Raw genomic sequence first — 24,853 nt, 5'->3', positions numbered from 1 at the left:
CTAGGGGCTGCTATAAGTCAACTATGACTTGAGGGCACTCTCCACCCCCAAAGTAATAGGGACTATACTACTATGTACTGTCTGTTGCTGTTAGTATGAGCCTACAGAGTAGTTACTGTGTGGTTTAATATGTCAGGCTTAGAATTGCTTATGCTCTGTTTCAGCTCTGTATTGTATTTTTGCTTGTTTTCAAATCTCTGCAAATTTGGCATCTGCATACTCGCATTGAATCGTTTATGGAATGTCCCATCTGTGGATCGTATTGTCACACATGATGTAATCTGCCCTGAGTCTCAAGGAGAAAGACTATAAATAAAGTGAATAAATAAATAAAATACATATGGCATATACATAACCATTAAAATGTAGCCCATTACTACATCTAAACCAGAATGGTTTAAGGGCCAAACTGCTTGCTCCAATGCATGCAAGTCTATCACGGGGACTTGTAGCCATAGGGCAGCTGGAAGTTCTCCATTTAAAGGCATCACGGGTCCCAGGTTTGTATCAAGACTGTGGCATGTAGTAGGTCTTCAATGGGGCAAACAACACCCTAGTGCCATTTTGGCTCAGGAAAATGGCACATGGGAAAGGCAGGAGCTTCACCTGATCTCCTGGTCCCAATGTGAATTGGGCCCCCGTGGCGCTTTTAAATGGAGTTCCTACCGGAAACTCACAGCTGCAGTATGGCTGTAAGTCCCCATAGTGGTCTCACCCACACAGCAGTGTGTAGTTTGACTTAACTGTCTCTAAGGCTAGATGGGTTTTTAAGAAGGATCTTTCTTAGCCCTATTAGTGGGCCAGCTTTGCCCTCACCTTTTGACTTTTGAGTAGACTAAGAGCAGAAACACAGATGCAATGTTTAGGAAATGGGTCTTTTTGTCTTGGAAGTTTCTTTCTGAGGTCAATGCAGCATGTCAACAGTGTTTGAAATTCTTTACTGTAGTCTTTCCTGTATCTTTTCCTCTCATAAACATACTATACCATATAATTAAAGGTATTCTCCGTGCCAAAAGTAAGCTAGTTTTATTATATATTATTGCAGACGTCTGTCTAAATGTCGTTTTATTGCAAAAGGTCAAATTTCGTGTGTGGGGCCTTAAAAAAGTCTTGAGAGCATGCTTCTTTTTTTGCTATTATATTTTGTTCAAATTGCTCAGGTCACCCTTTGTGGGAGATACAGTTTCTTGTTGCCCTGTTGATAATGCAAAACTGTTTTCAACTTCATTAGAGGACATAGAGGTAAAGGTGGTCCCCTGTGCAAGCACCGAGTCATTACTGACCCATGGGGGGATGTCGCATCATGATGTTTTCTTGGCAGACTTTTGTTATGGGGTGGTTTGCCATTGCCTTCCCCAGTCATCTACACTTTACCAACCTCAGAAGGATGGAAGGCCGAGTCAACCTTGAGCCGGATAGAGTAGTAAGCGGCAGTACCGCAGCCCAAGCTCTGCTCACGACCTGAGTTCGATCCTGGCGGAAGCCGGGTTCAGGTAGCCGGCTCAAGGTTGACTCAGCCTTCCATCCTTACGAGGTCGGTAAAATGAGTACCCAGTTTCCTGGGGGTAGATGACTGGGGAAGGCAATGGCAAACCACCCCATAACAAAAGTCTGCCAAGAAAACATCATGATGCGACGTCTCCCCATGGGTCAGTAATGACTTGGTGCTTGCACAGGGGACTACCTTTACCTTTTTTACCTAGAGGACATAGAATTTCATGAAGTTCATTTACAAAGTGATGGCAGTGTGAAATGGCAATAACTACCCACATCGTTCCTTTAGAACCTGGGCTGCTAAGGCTGATTTCCACCAAACTGGGTCAAACCTAGATAAACTGAATGCAAGACTCTCCTTTTTCTGGGCATCCAGATCACTTCAAGTTTAAACCACCCTGTTTAAAATAGTAGTTAAACGATGGAATGGGATTTTTAACACGTGCTTGTGGACGAAGGGACATTAACCTGTGCCAGTGGCTGTAAATACGAGCAGAGGGCAGTGGTTATTCTGAATAAACACATAGAACAAGGGTGTGATGTTACAGACTGTGACAAGAGCCTTAGAGTCTGACAAACTTTTGGAGAAAGGGAAATCCAAAACTTGGAGTAGCCAATGAAGGAAGCCTTTGAGCATTAAGACTTGATGCACAGGGACTGGGATGAAGTGACAACTACCAATAGAATATACAGAGCATAGCAGGGAAGGAAGAAATCGTGAAAGTGCACAGATCCAAGCAGTTTACAGCTTTTTACGTTGCAAATGTAAAGACAGCTTGTTTCCAGAGTTGGATGCACAACATAAATTTGACTTACCCACTGCTGTGTAAAGTTACCAAGGACCGTTATTTCAGTCCCAACTGGAGGACATGGTGAAGAAAACTGTATGCTGTAGCCAGGGCTTTTTTTCTGGGAAAAGAGGTGGTGGAACTCAGCGGGTTGCCCGCACAGGGGGCAACTCTTGGCAGGAGGTGGTGCCCCGGTACCACATGTGCACGTGCAAAGTGCACGCATGCTCCCAGGGCCAATGACATCACTTTGAGTCAGCTGGAACAAGGGGGGAGTTTTTAAAAGTTTAAATTGCCCTTGGCAAAAATGGTCACATGGTTGGTGGCCCTGCCCCCTGATCTCCAAACAGAGGGGAGTTTAGATTGCCCTCCGTGCTGCTCCAGCGGCACGGAGGGCAATCTAAACTCCCTTCTGTCCGGAGATCAGGGGCCGGGGCCACCAGCCATGTGACCATTTTCAAGAGGTTCCAGAACTCCGTTCCCCCGCGTTCCCCCTGAAAAAAAGCCCTGGCTGTAGCTCTAACAGTGTAAGTGGCTGGTAAGAGAACATGCCTCCACATTGCAGGTGGTGTTCAAAGATATACCAAAGCATTAAGATAAAAACAAAGTTTGGAGGTGGGGGTGGGGGGATAACACAAAAACATGCTCTTTTCCAAATATAACAAGAAATGTTTTAAAGCTATTTCACTAATTATCACACAGAAAAATGAATTGGAGCACAAAGAGAACAGTGAAAAGAATTTACTGCATGATCACAACTATTCTAAAGATAAATGCTGGGCATCTTTTAAACAAAGTCATGTCCTTTAATGGGAGGGATTTAAGTGTCGTCTTCACCTGCCTGCTGAAGCTGACAAGGCTGCAGAGTGAGCCCCTGTATGCTTTTTATTCCTCCTCCTTTTACTTTAATACAGTACAGTACAGTAATACAGTACAGTCAATAGCTAAGAAATAAAAATACATACACCTTCTTATATAATTCGATTAGTAAAGTCCTTAACTGGAAACTAGATGGGTGTCCAATACCTAACAAATTCCACTCATTCAGTATTCAACAGCACGCACTGGAAAACATGAATTTAATATATTAATTTATTTAAGCAGTTCCTAGAAACATAATTCCCATAAAGATGGCTCTCTTCCTTTAGCCGATTCTTAGCAATTAATGCTTTGACTAATGTTAACCAAAATATCATTGTTCTTTCTAAAGATCCAAGTCCCTTCAGTAGCCTGTCAATAAACTTGATAAATACTCAAAGCTCTCTTCCAAAATTTCTTAATCTTTGGCACTTCCATCAAATTTGTAGGAAATTGTTTCTAAAACCTGCACCATTAACTATTAGCACACAAATCTGCATGCCTCTTTTTCAATTTACAATATATCGTCTTGAGAACATACAATACTTTTATTTGTACACATGGGAAACTCTTATTAACCATCATCAATAAATGTTTCATTCTAAAACCTTGCCTGGCAATATACATTTATCTAAATGGCTTCTGTGTTTACAGCTAAGGAGCAAGATCCATCGAGATAATCTGGTGAGGCTCTATGTTTGGAGTCTTACAGGCAGCAACACTTAACTGGGCCTTTTCAGTGATGACAAGATCTCCGAAAAAGCACAATTAATGCTTACACCTTCTAGTCCTTCAGATTACAAAAAGCTATTGGTTCTGACAAGCTTTTGGTGTAACATAAAGTTGACTTTCTGATAATTAGCGCTACTAGTTGCCAGACTGCTACGCAGTTATTCTGTTGTATTTTTGTGCACATTGCATAAAACATTGATTTTTAGTTTTAAAAAAGGGAGGGCACAGAAGGATCTATAAAGTTAAATGTGGCATGGAGAAGGAAAATTTTTGCCCTCACATCTAATACTAGAAACAAGAGCTGCCAATGAAAAAGGCAGGCTCAGGATTGATAAAAGGAAGCAATAATGGCATTTGATGCAGATAAATGAGGTGGTTTTTTAAAAAAACAATGAGGCAAATTCATGAGGAATATGTCTATCAGTGGCTGTGAGACACAGTAGCTAAAATGGAATAACCATATTTGGAGGCAGAGTTTTTCTGAAAACCTGATTTGGAGTAGGGGAGGATAGAAGCACTTGCTGGAAGACAATCATCTTTGCACCAAAAGTGAACTCCCAGTGGAGTCTGACTGGCCACTGGTTGGAAGTAGTCTGGACTCAAAACATAGGACCATATACATGCAAAGAACCATATACCTGTGGTCCCATGTGCCTAATGAAGCTCCCTGCCGTCCATCTTGAAGGACAGCCTCCCACCTTTTCAGCCATAGCCCCGATAGTTTGGAAAGGGCTCCCTGAGGAGTTTCTGAAAGCCCCCTGATCTTTCAGAAGCTGTGCCCAGCAGCTCATTTTAGAAGGTATTTGGGCACTGAGGTTTATCGTTTTGGGACATCGTGTTTTTAAGATGGTAATGTTTGGATACGTTGATGTTAGCTGCTTTTTATGATGGTATTTTATGGTTTCCGATCTTGTAATTTTAAAAATGATTGGTTGTTAGCCATCAGAGATGTAGGAACGGTAGGCTCTTTAACACACAAACACCTCCCCCACCCCCATCCCTGCAAACCACTTTTGAAACTGGAGAGGGCCTTTCAAAGCATTCCTAATACAGTCCACTGGCTCTGTTTTCTGAAGGGAAAAAGTCAACAACACCAAAAATGTTCAAACCATGGCTGGGATGGTGGCAGCCATAAAGAATACCAGGAATATTGTTATATATTAAAAGGAGATTGTTATTAAGCAGCAAAAAATCAAAACAAAAACTTACCAGCTATTTAAGACAGAATTTCAGCTCTGTAAGGTTCCAGTATAGCCTTGCAAGCTGGGTGTCTCTGCATTTCATTCTTTAGCTTGAAAGGGTAACAGAGATATAAACTCACACAATAAAATTTTAAGCGTCTGAATAAGCAACAGTGATAATTATTTTAAGAGAAAACAGTGCTCCCTCATCACTTAACACACTAATGAAAATCATGGGTTCCAACAGAAATAAATTAGTCATTGTAATTAAAAGCACAGATGCATATGGATCAATATTTTATTGCTTAGAAATTTACATCATTCATTGGTAATAAAAACATGTATGATATTAAAATAAAATGATCGGCTCAAGCTGCATACATTATACAGGAGGTACTTTTTAATTCCACCAGCTCAATTATGTTTGATAAGCAAAAGAGGTACAAAATATATTAAGGACTGTGAAGCTTCACTTGCTAGAGAGCTACAGCCAAAGAAAACGGCCATTCCTTTTCCATCGTGCTAGTGATTTATCACTGGTGACAGGTTAAGTTTTGAGCTGTTTCCTTCATTTACTGAATAAAATGTTTGCCCCAGACAGCAAGTTGGTGTCGCACTCACCATTTCAAATAAATATATTACAAAACCAATGAGATAAAATACCTATTAACATTTTAACAGTATTACATACTAAAATGAATTAAAATTCCCCATACACATTTTGAAAAGGCTGTAAATGCCTTTATGAGGAGCCTAGGTTGTAACTCCCCCATGCCAATGGAGTAAAATAAGAACCAGGCCAAGGTAGCCTTTATATTCTGAACAACAGAAAATGTTGTCCAAAAAGGTGCTTCTTCAGTTATCTTAAAATTCATAAAGAAGGGTTGTAGCAATAGACCCCTGGCTGATTTCCCCAAATAATCTGAATCCTTATTTATTTATTTATTTATTTATTTATTTATTTATTTATTTATTTATTTATTTATTTATTTATTTATTTATTTATTTAGAGTCTTCCTTTCTCACTGGGGCTCAAGGCAGAGTACACAGTGCAAGTCAATATGATCACAAAACCACCGGGATAGCCCAGGGAGGTACAAGAATAAAAAATGAAACACCTTAATATCAATTTTCAAAGCTGTTTTTGCTCATTTATAACAAAGGTTTTAAGCTCATTTATAACACACAATCATTCAGCTGACTGAAATATCAAGTCCCGTGTGCAAAGTAAAGTCCAGTCCTGCGAAGGCAATGTCCTCGTCTTGTATTCCAGGTGGCCCTTGTTAGCACACCAAAGACATTTGCACTCCAATGATGCGCTTGAAAAACAAGCTGAAAAGCTGGCAACGAGCTTCACCGGCCTCTTCTTTTTTGCTCGTTTCGAGGTTAAATCTTCATCCAGCCATTAGTTAATTTTATGCAATAAAGTAGTCACAAAGTCACAATCTTCCGTATTTTCCCAAGTCAGTAACAGTGAGGTCAAGTCAATATGATCAACAGCTAGGATATTCAATGAACAAATACAATTGGGCAGGTGTTGCATACATTTGAAAACAACCATGCATCCCAATACAGAGATAAAACCTTGCTTTGGGCAGCCTCCTGTCAAAGGGGAAGAGGAAAACACCTCACCAGCCTCTTATGGTTATGGGTAGAGAAGTATTACAAAATCTATGACATTTTGTGAGGTGTTGAGCACTTTGCTCCCGCTTCTGAACTGGTGCAGGCAGCACTGCAGCCACAGACCCTTTCCACACCATACTGGAAGTTCAAGGTCATGTGGGAGAAGTCCTCTGCCACAGCTCCTTTCCAAGAATCTGTCACTACGCATGGAAACTTGCAGCAATTTCAGCACAGGAGGAAGACAGGCTGTGGGCTGCCTCCTACTTGACCTCAGAGGGTCACAGGAAGTAGCAATCCTACAGTGACTCCCTACGTTGTTAAGGCAACATCGGAAGGGACCCTATCCTGTAGCGAACTGAAGTCAGGCATGCGTCACTCTTCATTAACCTGATATGAATTATACAACACAGCAGTGTTCCAAATTCAATATCCCAAACTATGACTATATTCATCATTTTAATCAATTCTTTTCAGTTCTACCTTTCCATCACAGATCCAGTAATCTCTTTTACTAGTTTTCCTGATTCTTTGTTTATATGTTCTCTAAACCTTCAGCCCTTTAATAAACTCAAGATTAGATTATTTTAGGGTCTGTATGATTAATAACCAATGGTTTCAGTACAGCTCCCGGTTAGTCAAATTATTACACATTTCAATTACTGGCAACAGCTTGGTTCTGGTTTCCAACAATACAACAATCAATTCATGTCCTACTATACAATAATAAACAAGATGCAGCATGTCCAAACTCACTGTGTGATTTTATTTGATCAAGATTTGGAAGAGAATTGCTCATATAAAGGAACCTTTATTTTGTAACCTGACATCAAAGAACCTGAGCAACACACGGCAGCCGAGTTAAAAAAAATAACATTGGCACCAACTTACTTACAAATTCTTATGTACATATTTGCAACAGAAATAACAGAGTTCTAAGAACAACACATCCTACAAATGTTCTTCATAATCTGTTCTATTTCTTAGCAGACATTTCTTGATTAAACAAATTAACAAACCAAAACAAAACTTGGCTGTTCTGAGGTTATTCCAACAAAGCAGTTTTAAGAGCTGCTTCACACAGCAAATATTTTTATCGTTAGGATTTCCCACAGCAAGGAGAGTGAACAATCACACATCCTTAAACACCCGTGTTTCATGCTTAGCAGTCCTGATGGGGTTACAGCTCCCAGAGGTGCATACTGAGTTGCTGAAAGATATGATTGTTATTCACATCCTTTTTTCTATGGAGAAACACAAGTGCTAGTAAAGCGTTTTTAACAACTGTTTCTCCCTGTACGTTCCTCTACCAAAAATGCATTTATCCAGAGAGCTTCCTTGATTGCTCAGAAATGCATGAGCTTTGCAAGCTCAAGCGGTGATACTCTTCTTGCTCTTCCTGCCTAGTAGATGACCATAAAGGAAATCCACCATAAAGGCAGACTGTACCTTTAAAGGAGACAATGTTCTCTGCACACCCAAAAGCAAAAAAGCAACAAGAGCAGACCAGTTTTTCTTGCTACATGGAAACTTTGCTTACCATACATTCCATCAATATAGATATAACATCCTTCTGAAACTGGGTTGTCCAAAAGGATTCTGTGGCCACTATACTTTACCAGACAAGATTTTGGGAAGTAGGATGAGGCAGCTGGTGACTGGAAAACAAAAGGGCTGGATCTATCAGTAGATTTCTACTAACAGAAATAGGGGGATTTTGCTGATTTCACTGTAGAGTCGACTGTCATACTATTCTTGGGGGTCCCTTATCCCCCAGGAATAGCCTTTTGGGAAGTCCTTTGAGCTTCAGCTCAATGGGGGAGGTAAGAAAGTCCCACCCTGCTGATAAAAATCCTTTCCACTCGATCCGTCCCATGGAGATGCCTCTCTCCAAACCACCCACAGCCTATCCAAGTGTTACAACCTACAGCAACAGAAGTCACATGTGTGCCAGAGCAAGATGAAAATAATTAACAAACTGGGGAGTACCAAATTTATTTTGATACCACATATTTCCTGGCTGGTTGGTTTTAAAAATGGCGTTCTCTTCGGGGGCAGAACAGGAAGTCAATGAGACATAGCTGTTCCAAATGAGAGAGCATAGCTTTGGCTATTAAAAGCTTTCTTGGAACTTAAGTCTGGAAGGATGCTAGGCGGCCATCACATTTGAGGGCAGCGCGGGCTTCCAGTGGCCTTGGTCGAGATGGCGCCCGCACAACCCAGATTCCAATGCCAGGGCCAGCCAATCAAAGCAGGCTGGCCAGGACAGCGAGGAACAGGAAGAGGGCTGAGGACCTGAGAGGCACAATTTCCGTGCAGGCTCACCACCCCTTCTTTAAGAAGGAGGCAGCCCCCTGCCCCTTGGCTCATGACCCTAAGTCTGCACTACTTGTATTGTTGGGCTGGATCCCATGATCCATGAGCCCAAGATTGTTGGATCTCCTCTAGCCTCCCCTTCTGCCGGAGCCATTTTTGTTCCCAGGAAAGTTTATTCTCGGGGACTTGCATGTACTAACAGCTGCACAGGTTGGGTGGCTGCAATGGAGAAAGGGAACAGGGTGAAATCCTTCTTTTTCTTTCTTTCTCTCTTTCTTTCTTACAGGAGGAGAGGCAAGAAGGGTGATCTCATTCCCTTCCCCCTCCAGCCACCTGACCTCTTAGAACATGTGAGCTCATCAGCCCCGAGAATAAACTTTCCCAGGATGAGAAATGTCTCTCGAGGGGGAGGGAGTGTGGAGAGGATCCCAGGCCATCAGTGCCTCGTGCTGGGAGTTCGCAGGATGCAAGCCGTCATGAATACCTGCTCAGGAAAGAAGTACACTTCACAGTGAATGTACAGCTGCTCCTGAAGGCAAGTCAGCCCCCTCCTCTCTTCCCTGCCATTAGCAATGCAACCCAGAAGGCATGATGCCACTCTATAGTGACTTCCACCACACCTACTCCACTTTATTAGCTGCTTTTTGCAGGGAAGAAAGGGAACCTCACAATGTGGCGGCATAACACCACTCGTTTTGCTTTATTAAATACTACTGGGAAGAGAGGTGGCGGCGATGCAGGCACTGATCAGTTATAAGGTCTTGATTCAGTCACAGGGTCAGATTTCTTACTAGCTGCCTTCTTTGTTTCTCTGAAAAATGGACCAATGGAGTCTGCCCTAATGTAAAACTAAAAGAATTATTATTTCATGATTCCCTCTTGAATTGATTTCTGAGGTTTTAACGACCCCTTGACTGAAAGACAGACAAACTTTTGTTTCTTGATCTGGAAAGTTTATTTCTCTTTTTCTGAGTCTCTTCTTCCCGCTCAGCTTCACCTATGCTAGCACTACGTACAGCTGCTCTGACTGCACCGCCATGACTCATATTGCTTTGCATGATTCCATAGCGTCCCGCCTCTGCTGCTGCATCAGTCTGCATGCCAACTGCTGCATCTACCAGTTTTGGGGCACCTACTTCTGACAGCTCTTCAGCTTCAACGGAACCAGCAAGTTCGGATAAAGTCCCAGTATCACGAGAAGTGTGAGCCAGCAATTCATTTTTTTCTTCTGCTGACTCATCATAAAGTTCCGGTGTGAAATAGATACTGTCATCATCAGCATCTGTTTCTACAGTTATGACCGATGTTGAAAGTTCTGCGTTTCCTCTCACTGGAGAAACGGCCACATCTCCTCTGTCTTCATGAATGCACAGCTGCTGTTCAGCAGCATATTCTTGAAGGACCGAGCCAGTCACTTCTCCTGAAGAGCAGCTAATCACTTCTCTGCATGGTGCCAGCTCGCATCGTCTGTCTTCTTCAACCAGTGACAGCTCCTGCTGGCATCCATTTGTGGCAAGATGGCAGGTTTGGGCAGTTGGCCCCCTTGGTTGCCATGTTGCTTTGGAAGTGTTCTTCTTACTCTTTGCAGGCAGAGGTGTTGATGTCAGCATTTTGCTAAAATACTGTTTTATATTACCAGAGATGGGATGACTGTTTACTTTCCCCCTCTTGTTTCCAATGGTGGAAGTACTGGATTTGGAGTCGGTAAGATTTTTCTGCTTTATTGTCTGATAAGATGGGCAATCACCTGTAATGAGGTTAAAAAAAGAAAAAGGAACAGAATATTAATCCTTGTTATCCTTTCTTAGAGGTGGTAACTACTTCCTTCTGTTTCTAGAATGATATAGACAGGGGTCATTTAGTAGAAAAAGAGCTGGAGGAACTCATTAGCACAACTCATTAGCATATGCCACGCCCTTGACATCACTGGAAATGGGTCATTAGCATAACTGATTTGCATATGCCACACCCCCTGGCATCACTTATCCTGGCTGTTTTGGACCCAATCTTGGCCATTCAGGACCGAAATTGGGCCCAAAATTGCAAAAAGGGGCTGAAAATGGCCGAAAAGGGGCCCAAAATGGTCAGGATTGGGCCGCTGCTGAACAGGAGAGTGATCCACCACCCTCCAAAGGCCCAATCCGGGTTGTTTTGGTCCCAATCCAGGACGAAATGGGCCTAAAATGGCCTAGAGTCAGGTGGGCAGGGCCACCTGGCATGTGACTTCTTTGGGGAACTGCTGGAACTGCGTTCCTGCACGTTTCCCCTCGAAATGAGCCCTGGATATTGATCAACGATTTTCAGTCTTTCTCCAGTCAGAGAACACTTGTCACGGGAACCCCAAACACTCTGCAAAGTTCACCTGGGAAGTACTAGCCAGACCTATTGAGCCTCTGTCCTGCGTGAAAAGAGTGCGAGAACGAAAGGCACAGAGTCTCCACTAATTGTTACAGCCAGCCAGCTTTATTACAGCCCACAAGCCAAAAAGAAGCAGAAAAAACACTGTTATTGTATTAGTTATATACAATATTCGACCTAGTGTACCTAACAGTTTAAGGGTTAGAGTCTGAGTAAATTATACACAAGGCATTATCTCAGCCTGTATTTTCACTGCAGAGATCAGAAACTTAGCTCCAAAGATGACCTGAGTGGACAATAGATTCATATGGGAGTAGACGGTCCTTAAGGTCTGCTGGCACCCAAGTTGGCCCCAACTAATTCTTTGGATCTTACTCAGATTAAAAGCAGAATGTCAAAGGTTAAAAACAATTAAAAGGGGGTGAGCAGGGAGGAGAGCGTCTCAACACACAGCTCACCAACCGGAAATCGATGGCTTTTTTCAGATCTTACTCATAAGGGGTGGGGGGTGGGGAGACAACAGACATTTTCACAAGCTCCCCTGAAATATTTCAAAAAACAGTTTTATCTTGGGAGGAAAGGCCTACTTTTTTTCTTTGCAAAGATGTCGCATGATTGGCTGGACATTGCTGGGTTGGTCGTGTTGACATCTGCAGCAGACAGTGTTTCTGGGACGTTTTGTGATCCTCTTTCAAGAGTAACATCAGGCGTTAGATGAAGAGTTGCCTCCAGAAAAGAACTCGTCGATGGAGCCGTCAAACTTGAAGTCATGAACAGAGACTCGCCATTGCCCTGAACTGAAGACTCAATGCCCTTTTGGTTTTTTTTAGTAAACATTTCCAAAGAACCAAGAGCGCACTCGAAGTTTTCATGATGCCGGATTTGCTGACGAATCCATTTGGATAGCCCTTTGAAAAGACACAGTTGGAAATTAGCAGAAGAAGTTGCCTGTATTGTTACTATTTAAGCATGTATGAGCAGTCAGGTCATTAGAAAGGTGACGCGGGACACCTCCTTATCTAGGGAGGCTCAGGTTGTGGCAGTTTCCTGTTCTGCTTTCTTGGCAGGTCAGACAGCTTGCCCCCTACCTTTCGACCCATGACCTAACAACAATGATCCATGCAATGGTCACCTCCAGGTTGGACTACTACAACTCACTCTACTCAGGGCTTCCCCTGGGTCTGATCTGGAAGTTACAACGGGTCCAGAATGCTGCTGTGCATGTCCTAACCGGTACTCCATATAGGGCACATATTACTCCCATCATGCAGCAGCTACACCGGCTCCCCGTAGAGTTCTGGAACAGATTCAAGGTTCTGGTGTTGATCTACAAAGTCCTTAGCGGACTGGGACCAGCATACCCCGGAGAGTGCTTAGATCAGCTGACAAACATCTACTGGTGGTCCCTGGCCCCAGGGAGGCTTGGCTGGCCTCTGTCAGACTATGGAATCCCTGTTATCTAGAGTATGTCTCCCCCTTCTGCAAGAAGCACAACTCCTTGATTTCAAAAGGTTTATTAAAAGACTAGGCTCTGACACAAGTATCCATATTCCAAGGCCTAGAAAGGATCTTGGCTGAACACAGTCATTGTCGAGAATGAGGAAAGAAAGCATAACATGTGATACATCAAATCCTTCATTCCCAGCCTCCCCCCATCTTCCATAGCGATGAGAACTTTGCTGTGGGAAGGCTCATCCCGTCAAGGTCTCTGGCTGTAGACACAGATAAGAGTATACTCTCCCATGGAAAGTGCGGTCAAAATAACACCTGGACCTAGAGGGAGCCTCCCCATTTGGAGCCATGGGGAGGAAGAATTGATGGGGTTTTTGAATCATCTCCACAACATCCACCTGAACATACAATTCACAATGGAGAAAGAAATCGAGGGAAAACTCCCATTTCTGGATACCTTGGTCATCCGCAAAGCAAACTTTCAGTTAGGTCACAAGGTCTACAGGAAACCAACTCACACTGATCGGTACTTACACAAAAACTCCAATCACCACCCCCGACAGAAAAGAGGCATAATGAAAACATTAGTGGATCGTGCAAGACGGATATGTGAGCCGCACTTTCTCAATGAGGAAATTAATCATCTAATCCGTGCACTTCAGGCAAATGGCTACTCCAGAAATGAAATCCGAAGAGCAGTCAAACCCAGGATGAATCAAACAACCAAGGAAAAACAGTCTCCTACAGGAAAAGTGTTTTTGCCATATATCAAAGGAATTACTGATCAGATGGGAAAGCTTATGAAAAAGCATAACCTTCAAGCAGTATTCAGACCCACCCGAAAAATACAACAGATGCTACGATCAGCAAAAGACAGTAGAGACCCCCTCACCTCTGCAGGAGTATACCGTATACCCTGCAGCTGTGGACAAGTTTACATCGGGACCACAAAGCGTAGCATCCAGACAAGAATAAAAGAACATGAAAGACACTGCAGACTTGGGCAACCTGAAAAATCAGCAGTGGCTGAACATAGCCTAACTCAAACAGGGCACAGTATGACACCAAAAGACTGGACAACACTTCCAACTATTTTGTCAGACTGCACAGGGAAGCCATTGAAATTCACAAGCATAAGCAAAACTTCAACAGGAAAGAAGAAACCTTAAGAATGAACAGAGCATGGTTTCCAGTTCTGAAAAACACCAGGCTAACAAAACACTCTATACTCGACAATAGCCCTGCAGAGAAGATTAGCACATCAAGCACCAATCCATATGCAAAAGAACCTCCTCAGGATACAGTGAAGCCTCCCGCCATTAGCATTCCACACCCTGGGAAACTCTTACAGGATGACTCAGCTCAACCCCACCCCTCCTGAGTAGATACAAATGACCTACATCTTTTCCACACTGTGACACTGAGAGATCTCTGTCTTTTGGTGCTACACCTCTGAAGATGCCAGCCACAGCTGCTGGCGAAATGTCAGGAACTACAATGCCATGACCACGGCAATACAGCCCAGAAAACCCACAACCACAATGTTTCCCCTTCCCTCCCCTCCCTAAAAGAGTTCCCCTTCTGTGCACTATTGGCTGGGGCAGTTGGTAGAGACTGCCATCTTGGGAATCATCTTTTATTGTATTTTTCACTGTATTTTATGCTTGCTCTGATGATCAAGCCTTATTATGTTTTAAATGTATCTCTATCTTGTTGTGACCCGCCCGGAGCCCGTTTACAGGGAGGGTGGACTAAAAGTCTAATAAATGAAATGAAATGAAACGGATTTTATTTCTTGGACCAGGCTCATGAATTTAGCTTACTAGATCTGAATTCCTAAGGCTACTCCTGTGACCTCATTAAAAACACACAAGAGCAAATCTATGCAGGACTACTCATAAGGAAGTCCCATGTTTCTTGAGAAAATGTCGTTTAGATTGCAGCCTATGCGATTTATCGAGTTGGCATTTACAACTTATGGTGTTGGATCCAGCTTAGATTTTCCACTCACGCAAGGCACCTTTGTCAGTGGAACAGAACGTTTCGGCCTCCCCCTCCTGCTGTACCCCACAGATCTCCCCAAAATGCTACTCCGGGGGGGCCGGGGACACTCATGAACAACATGAGAGTCAAAGTTAGGGTCTGCAGCAGGAAGAAAGAAATGGTGGAAATTACTGCACCCTGTCCGTTAGCAGATCTGGATCCAACTCAACATATCAAACTGGGACAAGCAATTGGCCACCCATACAATCAATTCATCCCCAGGGATTTCCCATCTGGCCCCCAGCACAGCAGGATTCCTTCCACTTTTATGCTTTTTTTCTCCCACTGAACCAGGAAACTGGCACTGAGCTCTTCATGGGGTAACCTCTTGTCCAGGAAGAAGTTTTGCAAAATCTTTCCCTTTATTTAAACCCCACAGTCTCTCATTTCGAGCTCCTTGCTTGAGCAGCTACTCTCCCGGGGCTCTGCCAGTATGCAACTGAGCTGTTCATTCCTTGTCCCCAAGTAGGAGGAAGCGGCATGGGGAATGGGAGTGAGCGACACAGGGCTCTGCCAAAGGCCGTAAGTCCTGATATAAACAGAGAGGACGATGTATTGTCGAAGGCTTTCACGGCCGGAGAACGATGGTTGTTGTGGGTTTTCCGGGCTGTATTGCCGTGGTCTCGGCATTGTAGTTCCTGACGTTTGGCCAGCAGCTGTGGCTGGCATCTTCACCAAAAGACAGAGATCTCTCAGTGTCACAGTGTGGAGAAGATGTTGGCAGGTAATTTATATCTGCTCAGGAAGGTGGGTTTGGGCTGAGTCATCCTGTAAGAGTGTCCCAGGGTGTGGAATGCTAATGGAGGGAGGCTTCACTGTATCCTGAGGAGGTTCTTTTGCACCTCTGAAGATGCCAATCACAGCTGCTGGCAAAACGTCAGGAACTACAATGCCAAGACCATGGCAATACAGCTCGGAAAACCCACAACAACCAGAGAGGACGATGTTTAAAAGTCCTTTGCTTTAGGTTCACAGGATATCTGAACGGTGTTGATGGCTCTTCTGTAGCCCTGCTCAGATCAAAAGGTGTCTCTGATAAAAATTAGATGCCAGCGTGGACCTACACACGGACCGAGAATTCACTGTATTTATTCCTTGTACAGTCCTGTGTATTTCCCGAGTACTTCAGGAAATGGGATACATTCATCAAGCCCTAGATGAGGTGGTGCGCTATAGTCTATGAAACCTTAAGACTTTATAAAAATGTAAGCTTTTAAAGGTGCTACAAGAATCTTACTTTGGGGGGAAATGTTGATGAGTTTGCCTTTATCAGAAAAACAGCAGATTTTTTCCTAAGCTTTTTCTTAATGGACAGTTTAGGAAAAATAGCGTAGACTCATATATGCTGATAAAGACTGGAGCAGTGGCCTACTTTCAGGATTTGTGATATAATTAATCCACAGACATTTATTGCACTCTCGAACATAAGAAGTTTTGCTATTGCTAAAAAAAAAGGGGAGGGGTTGATAAGAATTAATACCATGGGCGCAAAACTGCTTGCAAGAAATTGTTGCCATTGACTGCTTCTAAAATTACCGTGCAAGATTCTACTGTGAATCCATTTTATTCTCTGGTCTTATTATCTCCCCGCTTTCCTTGGGACTTTGTCAACACAGCTCATACGGTAGAATCTGAGCACCACCTACTGACAAGACAAGGGCAGTATTTGTTTTGTCATCTCTCCCTGAGTTCGCTCAAAAACATAAATGGAAAAACTGCGACTGCCACTACTTGTTTTACTTTCAAAACTTAATCTTAAAGCACTTTCTTCTACATCCAGTCAACGTGTAGACAAATAGCTGCAATGATTAAATGTACATTGAGAACAGCATTTCCTATTAAGATGCCTCCATATTGGAGCTGAGCTGAAGCTTACAACTTTTCACAAACACTTTATTGCAAACACTGTATACTGCATGGCTTTCCAGTTCTGTAATCCAGTGTTATTACATTGTTTATTGAATGTAATATAAAGTTTCACTGCATTTTTCACCAGTCTTGTAACTCCTGTTTTATTATCTGGATTATGCTGTAGGTTTAGTGCGATGTTTTCTAATCCAGGCCCATTTCGGCCTGGATCGGGGCCCAGCACTGACCCGGTCCTGGCTGTTTCCTGAAACATCCTGGACCGGGGCTGAAACAGCCTGGATCGGACCGGTGCAATTTTGGGCCCATTTCTGCCAGGATCGAAGCCTCCCCCACCCGGCACCGACCCGGTCCTGGCCATTTCGGCCCCAATCCAGTCCCAAATGGCCCAAAATGGCCATTTTCAGCCCTTTTGGGCCCATTTCCACCGGGTTCAGGGCCAAAACGGCCAGGATTGGGTCAGTGCCAGGCAAGGGAACCCTCCCCTACCTGGCATTGACCTGGTCTGGCTGTTCCAGCCCTGATACGAGCCCAAATGGGCCCCAAATGTCCAGACACTCCGCTGTCTGGCAGCAGCCTATTCCTGGCCATTTTGGGCCCAATCAAATCAATTATGCTAATGACACACTTCCAGTGATGTTAAGGGGTGTGGCATACGCTAATGAGTTATGCTAATGAGTTCCTGCAGCTCTTTTTCTACAAAATGACCCCTGTTTAGAGTTATGCATATTCTCACTCTCTGACATTTTTTGGTTGGCTCCACCTCCGGTGGCAGCCATTTGTATGGATGCACCCACCACCCTGAGTCAGAATTCCAAAGGTGCCCACAGGTTTGAAAAAGTTGGGGGATTCCTGCTATATAAGTACCGAGTGCTGCTATTTCCATCCCTGGCGAGAACTTTCTCTTTACAAGTTCTCTGTCATTTCTTTGCCTTGCTATTGCTACTGCTTGGTTTTCTACAGTGTGAGGTCTCTATTTAAATACATGTTACACATACGAACTGAAATTTTCACCTATTAGCAGGGAGGATCCCTTGGGTGAGGGGTACAATCTCTTGAGAATTTCATTCTAATGGATTGGTAGAAAACAACATCACAGCTGTTCTGAATTTAACTGCCTATAAAATGGGGTGTTTTCTCCAATCTGTCTGAAATTTGGTAGACAGGATCCCATAAGAGAGGGTTAAGATCCTTGTAAAATTAATCCAATTATAGCTGAAAATGAGTTTCCCACAGACAACATATATAGAAGAAAAATTAACGTGTGAAATAACAAAAATGAAGAAAATGTGAATACAATGATTAAAGCACAAAGGAAATCAGAATAAAAATGTTTCACACCCTAATTATTATATAGCCAAATCCTACCAATGCTGTGACATCCCATTCACTGTGTGATCACCCATATGACTGAATTAGGAGGAAGATGCCACAACCAAGGGGAAACAAACACTATTTTAAATAGATGCATCTTTACACAATCTAATTCGAGTCCAGAGTAGCATCTTAAAGACCACCAAAATTTTCAAGAGTATAAGCCATCATGAGTCAAAACGCACTTCATCAGTACACAATCTAAGTGTCTCAGAAGAAATCAATACTCCATCAAAAGTTTCTACCAATGAAGTTTAAACTGAAGAACATCCAACATAGCTCCTATTTTATATACCAGCTAAGCTGAATGCTGGCTATCTATATTGGTGAAAAACAAGCAGACGCAATATTAGACGTTTAAATCACCCTGGTACCCATTTGGAATCTTTTTAGTAATTAATAAGACTGAGTTATTATGCAATACCTTGCTTTGATACAACAACAGCATTAACTGGCATAAGGACTTCACAAGATCTATATTTTATTTACCTACCACTGTGTTTTAACTGCAAGATTTTATATCTGAGGTAACAAAAATGAACACCTAACGCCATCCTCATCTGCTAGCTTCATCCTAAACAAAAATCACTTTACTATTGTAACTAGAAAGTACACATAGCAAAGTACTGGTTAGCACCTTACAGCACAAAGTAGACTCAGGGCCAAGCTACAAGTGACGAATGACACTTGAAAGGCAAGTGAACAGACCCGCATGCATTCCTCCTTGTTCACTTGCTCTCCACTTGCCCTCCACTTGATCACTACGTGGAGCAAGTGGAGGGCAAGTGAACAGGGAGGAATGCATGTGGGTCTGTTTACTTGCCTTTCAAGTGTCACTTGTCACTTGTAGCTGGGCCCTAAAAGAGAACATGCTTAGTGTTTGCAAGCATCACGGAGATTTCTGTAGCCTGGAAACGGAAAAAAGCTTTCAAAGGCCAGACTGTAAAGCAACATATGAACAAACCAATAAATAAACTGGATGTGGGGAGCCTGTGTGGCCAATGTTCAAACCATTAGCCCCCCGTCTCCTTCCATAAACCACAACGGGCGACACAGTCATAAAGCTCTGAATTTTCTTTAGAGTGGAAGACAGTGAAATGGAACAGGGAAATTGTGTGACATGATGTGAGGCATTCTGTTGTAATGGACATTATTGAGAGGAGAGGAATGTGGGGGCTCTGTTTTCAGCAGCAGTCACATAACCTATATAAAAACCGTTTCTGCCAGAGGTAGCAGCAATTTGTACTGCACCAAAAGGCTGTGTCACAAATAATTTCCTGCATCAAAATAGATGTGCATCCATCACCTTTGCTGGTAGAACATACTTGTACCCACACAGAAATGATGTTTGTGTTATGTGAGAAAAGATCCCAAGTGAAACACCTTGGTAGATAATGTATATCCAATATGTGAAATAATAACGTAATAACATGACATTCGATTTATATACCGCCCTTCAGGACAACTTAATGCCCACTCAGAGCGGTTTACAAAGTGTTATTATTACCCCACAACAATCACCCTGTGAGGTGGGTGGGGCTGAGAGAGCTCCAGAGAACTGTGACTCACCCAAGGTCACCCAGCTGGCTTCGTGGAGGAGTGGGGAATCAAACCCGGCTATCCAGATTAGAGTCCCGTGCTCTTAACCACTACACCAAACTGGCTCTCAGTTTACAAAGCATGTCATTATCCTCACAACAAAACACCCTGTGAGGTGGGTGGGGCTGAGAGAGCTCTGAGAGAGCTGTAACTGACCCAGGGCCTTTTTTCAGCAGGAACGCGGGGGAACGGAGCTCCGGAACCTCTTGAAAATGGTCACATGGCTGGTGGCCCCGCCCCCTGATCTCCAGACAGAGGGGAGTTTAGATGGCCCTCTGCGGCGCGGAGGGCAATCTAAACTCCCCTCTGTCTGGAGATCAGGGGGGTGGGGCCACCAGCCATGTGACCATTTTCTCCGAGGGCAACCCACTGAGTTCCACCACCTCTTTTCCCAGAAAAAAGCCCTGGACTGATCCAAGGTCACCCAACTGGCTTCAAGCGGAGGAGTGGGGAATCAAACTTGGCTCTCCAGATTAGAGTCCTGCAGCTCTTAACCACTACACCAAACCAGCTCTCACCTACATAGGAAACAATGAGAACTTTGTGCGATTAACTAGAATTGGCATCCACAGCTGTGTACACCTGAATGTTGTGTAGCTGAAAATAACTACAATTGACTATATCCTGTTAGATATCTTCTTGCTTTTAATAGGAACTATATTTGTGATTATAATATTGCCTTGGACAAAAACTCAAATACGCCATAAAAGCTTACTGCATGACCTTGTGCCACTCACATTAACCTACCCCACAGGGTTGTTTGTGAGAATAAAATGGGGGAGAGGAGAATGATGGAGAAAGAGGTAAGCCACTTCTCTTGGGTTCCCACTGGGGAGAAAGGCAGGGTATAAATGAAGAAAGTAAAATACATTTTGCTTTATTATTCTTTTTAAATAGCTTCTCCCTCTTCAACCAGCTGTGGCAGGGGGAGTTTGGTATGCTGCAGCAAGGCAAAGATTTTGGAATAAACCGTGGGGCATCTGTTGCCTAGCAGGATCATTACATCACTGACTTTATCTTACCAGCTATGTATTTATTGGGGTTCCGTCCGAAGCGGTCATCAACTAAAATGAGTGCGCCCCAATCACTCCTGTGACGAATACACCTAAAATGGAAGGAACAACAAGAAAGCAATTCTTTTGTGTTTTAAAATAGTCCTGAAAGAGGTTGGGGGAGAGAAAAGAAACGGAAGAGTGAATTCAAAATGGAACTCCCACCCATGTCAGAACCTGTAAATGTTTGGCTTTCTGACCATTTTTGTGAGGTAAATACAAGGTCAAAAGCAAAGATGTGGGGCCAAAACATACACGACAGCGGTAGTTCCACAGACAGCTGTTCCCAGCTTTTTAAAGGGAAAGGTCACTGGGTGACCTTGAACGAGTAACTCTCAGCCTAATCTACCTCACAGGGTTATGAGAAGGATAAAATAGGAAGAGAACCATGCATGCCACCTTGAGCAACCTGGAGAAAAGCATGGGATAATATTATAGTAAACTGAGAAAATAGGACCACAGTTACTTGTAACTGCTGTTCATTCAAATCTTCTGTGCAGGCACAAATAGAACAGCGCAAAGCACTGTGCAGCTTTAAGACAATGAAGGGGCCGTCTACGCATCCCAGAGCACCCGTGTGGCTGTTTCCTACCTAAAAAACCCATTTTTCTGGAGGGGAGGCACACCGTTCCCTCAATCCTCCTTTTGCCACCACAACCTCCACACTATAATCTTATGTGAACAGCCCACAGCAGGAAAGAACGGAAGGTATGTGTGCCTGCACAGAAGATTTCAGTGAAGAAGTTACAGAGAAGTGCAACCCTATTTTAATTTTCAGTCTTCTGTGCTGTCCCACACAGGAGACTACTAAGCCACTTAGCAAAGCAAACGGGGTGACGCTCTTCACTGGAAAAGAGACCGCAGAACCACTTGCCCCACAGTAGCATCCTTCTTTGGTGTTGACATCCACAAAGTTGTGGTTCATGACATTGTCCATGGATGATCAGATAGCTGCTTTACAGATGTCTTGAACAGGAACTCCTCTGAGTAAGCTGGGGAAGAAGCTTGTGATCTGGTGGCGTGAGCATGTACTTCTAAAGGGCAAGGGTGTCGCGCCAGCTCATAACAGAGTTTAATAGTCTGTACGACCCACCTCGAGACGGTTTGAGACAGTGCTCCTTTGCCGTTTCTCGATCCCACATGACATATAAAAAGTAGTCTCTCTTTACCAAAGGAAGCTGTACAGTCTAGACAGAATAATATAGCTCTCCTTACAACTAGTAGGGCCTTTTCAGCATCCGATGTTGGTGATGGGAAGAAAACCGGGAGTACAATGACTTGTGACATGAAGAATTTTGACACCACCACAGGTAGGAACTGTAAGCTAGTCCTAAGGACCACCTTCTCAGGGTGTATTTTGATGAAGAGGCAGGGTGTGTGTGTGTCCGTCCGTCCGTCCAATCTTAAGGCTGCCATTTTGCTGACATGCCTGGCTGATGTGATCACTACCATAAACGTTGCCTTCAAGGATAACAGCCTTGGCGAACAGGTTGCCATCGGTTCAAGTAGCTTAGATATCAGCTTGACTAACATCAGCGACAGAGTCCACTGTGGCATGACAGGTAGTGTTGGTGGCAACATATTAGTCAACCCATTTAGGAACAGTTTGGACATGTGATGAGAAAATCGGGTTTTTCTGTCAATAGAGTGGAAAGCGGAAACTGTTTTGGCAGCCATGGTAAACTTTTCTCTTTGATAAAAAAAAGAAGAGAAAGAAGTAGTCCATCGTCAGGCCCTTTGGAACAACAAGAATGCTATACCAGTTCCTCTTCGATCGGTGGCAAAAGAGGAACAGGGGGAACGGGGCTTGTCCCCTCCAGAGGAGTGGGCTGTTTAGGTGGGAAACAACCACACAGGTGCTCTGGGAAGGGAAGATGCCCCGTTCATGGTCTTAAAGCTACACAATCCTACCCATGGGCTGGCCTGCATACACAGTCCCATGTGAGACTGCACAGATTGAGAATGAACAGCAGCCACTGGGTAATAATGCTCAGTTTCAAACCTGTGAAACTGTGGAACAGTGGGTTAAGTCCCCCCTCTCCTCACAGTACAGGGGGAGGTCCATTCCCTGATCTCCTAGTGCCATGTCTGTTCCGTTTCTGCACAAATGCGCATAGAGAGATGCACTTATGTCTCCTTACCTTTAAAGCTGTTAACAAATGGTAACTGCTTTATCTGTATGCTTGCTGAATAGCTACATGCAGGAATAATCTATCAGCAATGAAAATAGGAATTTTGATGCTCTTTCTAGCAGATGGTACTCTCTGGGAGATATACTCAGATTAGAAACCAGATTTTTATAAGGTTCCCTTTAAAAATATGCAAGTGGCTTTATTTTGAACCTTTTGTCAATGGAGTGCGAGGGGCAGGGAAAGCTAGCAAAAGAAAGCCAAGCAAGCCATTCTCCTGCCTTTTCATTTTTCTACTGCTCTATTAAGTACGTAGTTAAAATAAATGCAATGGGCCACTGGAGACATATCCCACACCTTTCAAGTGAAGCAACGCTACAAGATTTCATGGCAGAGTTGTCACCTGGCCATGCGCAACATCTGGCATCTTCCTCCCCGTCCCGAAGGTGATTGCATTTCATGGACTTGTGTTATTCCTTATACTGCAACAGCAACTCTAAAATGCCACACTGGGGATTAAAACTCACTTACATCCATCTCCAGAGAAGACTTCTGTCAGCTTATATTTTGAATGCAAAATGAAACCTCTGACATATTCTGTCCTTCACATAGACAATTACTTTATACGTGCAGCCTTTCATTAGGCCGGAGTTTAACCATCTGGCTACAGCCCACCTAGATTCTGATGACCAATGGGATTTCCCAGGAGTTCTTTGGCGAGATCCATGTTAATCTTGATCATGAGAAGGAAGCCCATCTGCCAAATTTGTGGACTGGATCTAGACTAAAGTTTCTGCTAATGGAAGGGGAAGTGTAATTTCCTCCAATTCCCCCTTCCTGCTGCAGAACCTCGATTAGCAACTCCTATTCCTTTTTTTTATTCCCCCCCCCAAATTAATAAAAGTTGTACAACATGGTGTCAACATTAATACCTGCTCAGTACAAAGATTAACAATGACAAAAGAGGCGACCTGTACAACCTACTGAATCCCTTCAGACTTTCATTGCTGCTAAATAAATATTAGGCAGGCGTTTAGGGAAATGCCAGACATCAAAAAAACTAGATCTTGAAAGTATGGATTTACTGGAACCACTTCTTGTTCAGAAAGATAATCCACCACTGGGATCCAAAATTCTTGGAAAGACCTTTGATATGTTTACACTTTGGGGAAGCTCCTTACAGAGTTTGAGTGTCTTTCAGGAATACTGATGGTAACATAAAAGGTCTTGTATCCCATATTTATAAAATCCCGGTGAAGAAAACAGAAAAAAGGATGAATTGCCAAGTGCAAATGGACTTCCAACACAGAATCCTGGAACCTGAATGGCCCAAAATTATGAATGCTCCAAATTATAAATCAAAAAATTTCAGCATACATTTTAATTCGTTTAAGGTTTTAAATAGATGGTACTTATCCCCAACCAGGCTTCATAGAATCCATCCAACTGTTCGCCCTAAATGTTGGAAGGACTGTGGTCAGGTGGGTGATTTTTTACATTGCTGGTGGCAATGCCCAGTTATCCAACTATTTTGGGGACAAATTTTATTGGACATAAAGAAAGATACAGGATGTAACTTGCCGGCCCTACCTGAACCAGTTTTGCTGACTTGCTGTCCAACGTTGAATTGTTCCAAAACAAAAGCTGCATTAATTACAACTCTCCTAGCCATTGCTAGAATTGCAATTGTGAAAAAAACGGGAGGAGAAACAGGGCCCAACATGACAAATGTGGCATAATAGCTTGTGGGAGCATTTCATTCAAAGCACAATTATGAGGCCACATATGGAAGGTCCTCCTGCTATTCCTGAAGGTCCCTTGTTCCCCACGAGCAGCATTTCCGGGAGCAAAATGGGTTGCAGTGGGAAGGGTGAGGCAGGACATTTCTGTTCTGCTGATGCAAGTATCTTTTGCTAGTGGAAAATTTAGTTTGGATCCAACCCTGTAGCTCCCTGCAATCTCAACATGACAGACGTTTCCTTATAATATAT

General features: G+C 43.3%; 1 protein-coding gene across 1 annotated transcript in view; it reads right to left on the bottom strand.

Moving 5' to 3' along the window:
* Positions 1-9,384: 9,384 nt before the first annotated feature.
* The window catches only part of BRIP1 (BRCA1 interacting helicase 1), a 157,532-nt gene continuing 142,063 nt past the window's right edge, over positions 9,385-24,853 (bottom strand). Inside the window, exons 17-19 of the mRNA XM_055001863.1 lie at positions 20,704-20,786; positions 11,935-12,255; positions 9,385-10,736 (exon numbers count right to left, since the gene is read on the bottom strand). Coding sequence (XP_054857838.1) covers positions 9,889-10,736; positions 11,935-12,255; positions 20,704-20,786 — 1,252 coding nt within the window. The 3' untranslated portion in view covers positions 9,385-9,888. The remainder of the gene's footprint in view (positions 10,737-11,934; positions 12,256-20,703; positions 20,787-24,853) is intronic.

Source organism: Eublepharis macularius, chromosome 17 (assembly GCF_028583425.1).
Source record: "Eublepharis macularius isolate TG4126 chromosome 17, MPM_Emac_v1.0, whole genome shotgun sequence".
Taxonomy (NCBI): Eukaryota; Metazoa; Chordata; class Lepidosauria; order Squamata; family Eublepharidae; genus Eublepharis; species Eublepharis macularius.
Note: the sequence above shows the minus strand (reverse complement) of the source record. Positions and strands in the feature narration are given on the sequence as shown.